Here is a 6,665-nt window from a genome sequence, read left to right on the forward strand (position 1 = left end):
GTAAAGCTCTTGGCTGTTGCAGTGTAAAGCTCTTGGCTGTTGCAGTGGTTGGTACTCACTGGATCTCCTCAACCGGCAGAGCCAAGGGATATTCCTCGTTCTTCTTCCTCTTCATTTCATTCCAGTAATCGTTGAGCTTCTCTCCCAGTGCTGCTATTGTGAGTCTAAAAGGACAAGATTTTAGAGGACCACCTTAAATAAGCCAATTCCAGCACAGAAAGAACCTCTAGAAACTCCAGAGACAGAAGAAGTGGAGGAACACTCCGATATTTTTACTTGCACCACAGTGCAAAAACCACTCAAAAGGCTTTTTCTTGGATCTTCCATTTTTTTTGCTTTTTCTCTTAGAAAGCTTTACAAAAGCTTTTTGCTTTTAGAAAGCTGGAGAAACGAGAAATTGTGTGAAATCATGTTTGTCAGCAAAGAAATTACTGGAAATGCACGTTGGAGAACAAAGACTGAAATGCGGAGTGTTGGATTCCAAAGTGGTGATCCTGGACAGGGCACACCCTGAAGGTGCCTCACCAGTTCAGCCCCAATCAGGGAAGAAAAAAAGAGCCCAAACCCACCAGCCAAGGCAGCCCCTCGCCCTGGGTTTGGCTGTTTCTGTCCCTCCATGAACTGCAGGGTCAGGAGCACTTGGAGCTACAGGGAGATTGCAAGCCCGGGCTCAGGGCAGGGTGGGCTCAAGTGTCCCCGCTGCTCAAAGGAACAGCCCAGTCTCAGCCAGGGGCATTTGGGGCTGGATTTGTGTCCTGCTCAGGGCTCCTGGTGCAGCTCAGTGACCACCAGAGCTGGCACACCCAGCAGGGAGAGGGGAGGGAGAACAACCAGCCCCATGGGTGAGGTGCAGGTCAAGGCTGCCCCTTGTCAGGGGGTGGAATTCACCTCCCAGGAACAAAGGGCTGAGGAACCAAGTCAGTCCCTCCCTGCCTGGCTTCTTCCAACACCTGCACCCCCCAGGACTGCACTGACACCAGAGTGTGTGCAGAAAACTGGGCTGGCCCAGAGGGCTGGGATCCAGATCAGTTCTGAAGCCAAGCCATGGATTTCTGGGCCAGGAAAAGGAAGCAGCACAAGGGCAGAAAGGAGCAGCCATGCAGGGATGGGATCACATCCCTCTTGTGGGGAGGCAAGAGGTGCAGGGCGCCCTACAGCCACCATGAAATGACAGCAGCAGGTCTGTGTTTCTGTTTTGGGCTGGAAAGTTCTCTTCTGAAAGCCTGGAGCACTCCTGGCAGAAAGACCTTTGGAGAAGCCCTTGCAAGTGTGGTATCCCTGTGCCCACATGACAAGTGTGGGGGAAGATGGCTGGGGGGGGAACCAGGGAAAAGTGGGAAGTTACATTTCCATGGAAACAGAAGGTGGGACAGTATTGAAGTTACAGAGGGAAATGCAGTTGCTGCTTCCTGCGTGGAATGTGGTTGGTACACAGGGAACATATTCCATGATGGTTCCTCACACAACACAACACAACACACTCTCCATATTTGATTGACTATATGTGGAAGAGCAAAGTGAGAGGACTGTCCACAGTTAGTGACAAAGGGATGCAGGGCTGGAGTCACTGCAGCTCCAGCTCAATGTACAGAGAGAATCAAGGGAGTTAAGGATGGGGAGTGAAACAGAGCAAGGTTTTAAAGGATTAACCAGGACAGGGTTGGTACCAGGCTCTGGGAGAAGCTCTGCTTATGCTGAAATATAACAGAGACGGCTTGTTCTGCTCTGCTGACTGTACTGAAGTAAGAGAGAGTAGAAATGTCATAAATAAAGATAAGGTGGGCATCTGAAGGAGATAAGAAGGCCGTGAGTCAGGGGAGTTTTGCAAGCTCCAGAAATTAGGTTGGTGAACAAAGAAAGTTGAAAAGTTCAAGTGAGGAAGAGGAGAAGAAACAACCACCCAAATCTTGCCAAGAGATGATTCTAGAAGACTCTGCCTAAACTCCACCTATTATGAATATGATAATAAGATATCAAAATCAAACGAATATGTATGTGAAGCTGTTGTAATCTCTCATGAAAACTATAAATTACCTGGTTTTTCACTGAGAACTTCAGAGCTAGTTTGTCTGGTGCTAACCAGCTAGCCCCCCAATGTTGCATGACATAAATACCTTTGCTGCTTAAAGACAAAAGTTTGTCTCTGAGCAGTTATTCTGTGCCAGTTTTGGCATCAATTCCTCACACAACACAACACAACACAACACACTCTCCACATTTTACTGACTATACATGGAAGAGTAAAGTGAGAGAACTGTCCACAGTTAGTGACAAAGGGATGCAGGGCTGGAGTCACTGCAGCTCCACCTCAATGTACAGAGAGAATCAAGGGAGTTAAGGATGGGGAGAAGTTTGGGAAGACTCCATAGTAACTTCTGGGCTCTGCTGGCAGACTGAACCTGTCCTCTCCCAGAGTGACACCCATTGGGAAAGAACCCAAATTCATGTGTGCTGAAGGATTTTATCTCCAGCTTTAGTCAGCAAGTCGGGATCCTCAATTTCTAAACCCCCAGGAAAAGCAAGTGTTAGGGCTCATGGGAAGAGAGTGTCTTCTCCTCTATGGGCACATGGTAAAAGCAGCCCCAAAAGGAGCAGAGAGACAAACCTGACTGCTGGGGCAGGAAGTGACAGAAACCAGCCTGCTCAGTCCCACTAACTGCTATGGATATGTGGAATGGGAAAAACATTCATATTTGCAGTTGGGAAGATGAGAAAAAGGAAGGAGACAAACCCAGAGGGTCATCAAACATGACCAATTAGCAAGTCATTAACAATAAGCAGAACCAAACCTGCTCAGTCACACTAATTGACTAATTATCAAGAAACTGCTGGATTTTGCAACTGCTAAGGATGCAAAACCTGAGGGTCTGGGATGTTTGGAAAGGGTCAGGGGAACTCTGCCAACTGCTAAGAACACGTGCAGGGGGAAGGAGGAGCAGGGAGGAAGGAGGGGGAACACAAGAAAAAGGGATAAAAGGAGCTGGCTGAACGTAAACCAGGTTTGCTCAGTACCCACGAGCTTTCATTCTTCCTATTTAGAGAAGAAGCAGCTTTTATCATCAACTATTTCACAGTGAACAGCACTGTTGGATAGGAAACCCAGATAAAAATACCTGTATTCATTTGTGTAGTCGAAGTCTTGTTTGTTATGGGTTGGTTTGAGGAAGTTGCACTCGATAATCCCAACGACACCGACCCCCATGTTGTTTGCCTGCAAGAAATCAAGGTCTGTCAGGAAAACCACCACACATTCCAGGCCAATACTGCAGGAATTTGTCACAGGTAATTATTAACTAGAGCTACACCAGATAAAAAAGAATTTTCTGGCTTATGACTCCTCTCCAAAGAGAAGATCTTGATATAAACCCTCAAATAAAAAAAAATCCTCTGTTCCGCCCCTCTTTTTGTCCTGAGATGTGCTCAGACCAATATTTTGTGTATCAAGCAGCCTCAAACCCAAACATTAAATCAAGTGCATGCAATTTAATACCATTTTTAACAGCTGCACACACTAAAAAAGGTGGTTTTATGAAGGACACATCAATATCCTCGTTTCCATCTGTACCCTTTGTTAAAATGAGCGTTGGAGTGACAATTATTCCTCAAGATGTTAAAATATTTTGGAGCCTCAATTTCTTACCTTCAACTGGCAGCCAACTCTTTCATAAGCTTTGATGAGCCTGTTTTTGTGGTACATCATTATTCCATAATGATCTTTGTTTCTGCAGTTAAACCCAAATGTAATTCTTACCGTTTTGGCCTTTGACCAGATATTAAGGAAAAAATCTGTTTAATCTCATGTAACATAAAAAAATAGAGTTACTCTTGAGTGCTCATTCAGGGTCCTGGAACTTTAGGTTAATTCCCTCAGTATGTCTTTACCAAAATAAAAACCCCAAACAAAAATACCACAATGGAAATCTTAAGCAAAGGATACATTCAGAAATTTGGGCCTGTATATGTCACGCTCGATGAAGGCCAAGCTTTTGGAAACCAGCTGTGTTTTCACTTTCTGTCCTCTCAGGATGATCTGCATGGTTGGCTTCAGGTACAAAATACTGCAGTAAGCCTAGAAAACATACATGACATTAAAATCAAAAGCATAAACCCTCTGGTTTCCAAAAATAAAGCCAGTTGTAACCAATCTCATACGCACTCGCAGGGAGTAGTCGCTTTCTGGAACAATCTGGTCCAGCCTCTCTTGTTTTTTATATCCTCTTTTGCCTGTTTCATCCAAGTCTTCTGGAATTCTGATGTCATATTTATCCTTGTCGAAGTCAAACTCCGGTTTGTCATTTTTATCTCTAAGAAATAAAATTTGAAAAACACACTAATTATGGGGGGGGAAGTTAATACAAGGTAAGACGTGGTGGTGGTTATCCCAAAGATGCAAAGAAAAAAGGGGAATTCCTCTGATCCATAGTGGTTTTCCTCACAGATTTACTAAAAGTCACAAAGTTCACCTGTTCCTTTCTGATATCCAAGGAATACAAGTGAAGTGACAATGAATTATAACTTAACTCTAAACAGGGAACTGCCACTGCAACAACTGTTTAAAAATATGTAAAAGCATCAACATAAAAGTCAAGGCCAGAAAATGCTGGAAACAATCCCACAAAGGCAAGTGGATAAGTAAGATAAATACACACAAGCATTTACTTGCTTAGATTGCTGGTTTATTTTATGATAAAACAATTAAGAAGTTTAGAAAGGTCTAGATCCCTCTAGAAGGACACTGCTGGCTCTGAGCTTTAAAATCCACTGTTATTTGCCTGTACATTCAAGTATTTTGTGCCTGAATTTCTGCATTTGTAATTTCAGAGGTCTGAGGGAACACATTTGTAATTTATCTATTTCAACTTTCCTTCTGGCAAAAGCAACAGTACCATGGCCCTTCCTGCCAGCTGGAGCCCAGTTTCCCAGTTAGTGCCCTCAGCCTTATTCCACCAAAAATCAACCCCAAATATCCAGTTATTTAATATAATATCCAGTTATTCCACTAAAAACCAAACCCCTCTGTATGTTTTTACCCACTGAAAGAAGATGCAAACTAAATGAGAGATATGAGACACTGGGCTTCATCTTACTTTCTAAGATTCCAAATGATAATCCTGGTTCCCTTTTTCCCCATGATGGCATCGAGCTCTGCCAGCAGTTTCTCCTCAGTGGAAAACAAGGAATGTGTCAAGATGGCCTTCAGGCTGTTCTTGGATTCTGCTGGGTCGCTGATCTGTCGTGGGCACTGAGTCAAGGACAGTGACTTGGAACGAATTCGAGCTGTCGGAACATCGGGAAACTTCCGCACTCGCTTCCCGGGTTCTCATTCCTGATTCCAAGAGATCAAACTCAACAGCATGACACTGTTAAGCCAGCATTCTTTTGGGGCAGTGCTGGGGAAAGCTCCTCCATAAAGAAGGATTTCCTGAGCTTTTGTCCACTTTAACTCCTCAAGCCCCTCCTTGACAGTCAATCATTTCATTGTTACAAGGCATCGACATCAATCTTCAGTTAAAAGTAACTCAGACTTCTTTTACTTAAAGTCTTTGAAATAGTTACAAGACATCAACATCAATCTTAGTTAAACTTAAAAAAAATCTTTGATTAATTCAGCTTTCTAGAGTGTATTTTCACATCTCATTGTGGCAGGATTCATCATCCATCTCTGGTTAAAGATTAGACTCAGACTACTTTCACTTAAACCATTTTCTCTTGATTTAGCTCTCTAGAGCGTAATGGTTTCCAAAACTAATTCAAACTACAGCTGCACAGGTTGCTGACTTTTTAATTCTTATTTTCCACTTTTTTTAGCAGTGTTTAGGAAAGGGTTTCAAAGTTACAAAGTTTAAGCAGTCAGGGCAAACTATAAAACTTTGAAGATTCTCAGGTTATAACTGAGACCATCACACCACGGCCTCTTTCATTGCACACCTCACAAATCCCATCTCCCAGTCCATAAATTAGATCTTCTGCAGGGATCTCATTCCCACCCCCAGGACCCTCTGGAAGGATATGCTGGCTGGTGAAGGTGACGATGGGCACCATGACGTGCTCTGCCTTGGTGACCTCCAGGAAGGTCTGGGACAGGAGCCCCACGCTCATGGTGTCCCCGTTCTTGGTGAAGACGATGGCATCCTTGCCCAGCCTCATGGAGCCCGACTTGAAGCCGTTCCCGTACAACCCCACAGGCACCCGCCCGTTCATCACCGACTTCTCGCTGAAGCCGAAGCTGGAAATGCAAGAAAATGTGGGAAGAGTGGAAAAATCCCTGCGAAACCTGACACCCCCGACCTGCAGGACTTGACGAATTAGGCTTAACACAATAAGTTCGTCTCTTGTTTGAGGGATCCGGGACTGGGTTTCGGGGACCAGGGACTGGGTTCGAGGGGTCGGGGGACTCGGTTCGAGGGGTCGGGGGACTCGGTTCGAGGGGTCGGGGGACTCGTTTGAGGGATCATGGACCTATTTTAGGGATCGGGGACTCGTTTCGGGGATCGGGGACCTATTTTAGGGATCGGGGACTCGTTTCGGGGACCGGGGACTCGTTTGAGGGATCATGGACCTATTTTAGGGATCGGGGACTCGTTTCGGGGATCGGGGACCTATTTTAGGGATCGGGGACTCGTTTCGGGGACCGGGGACTCGTTTGAGGGATCATGGACCTATTT

At 45.0% G+C, this 6,665-nt stretch overlaps 1 protein-coding gene across 1 annotated transcript in view; it reads right to left on the bottom strand.

Annotated features, from left to right (window-relative positions):
* MORC3 (MORC family CW-type zinc finger 3) overlaps nt 1-6,665 on the bottom strand; it is a 20,962-nt gene that overhangs the window by 7,620 nt on the left and 6,677 nt on the right. The window contains exons 4-10 of the mRNA XM_027701735.1: nt 6,012-6,226; nt 5,088-5,235; nt 4,157-4,304; nt 3,938-4,069; nt 3,641-3,760; nt 3,114-3,211; nt 60-164 (exon numbers count right to left, since the gene is read on the bottom strand). Of these exons, the coding sequence (XP_027557536.1) occupies nt 60-164; nt 3,114-3,211; nt 3,641-3,760; nt 3,938-4,069; nt 4,157-4,304; nt 5,088-5,235; nt 6,012-6,226 (966 nt within the window). The remainder of the gene's footprint in view (nt 1-59; nt 165-3,113; nt 3,212-3,640; nt 3,761-3,937; nt 4,070-4,156; nt 4,305-5,087; nt 5,236-6,011; nt 6,227-6,665) is intronic.

The sequence above is a fragment of the Neopelma chrysocephalum genome, unplaced genomic scaffold, assembly GCF_003984885.1.
Source record: "Neopelma chrysocephalum unplaced genomic scaffold, ASM398488v2 Primary Assembly neopelma1_166, whole genome shotgun sequence".
Taxonomy (NCBI): Eukaryota; Metazoa; Chordata; class Aves; order Passeriformes; family Pipridae; genus Neopelma; species Neopelma chrysocephalum.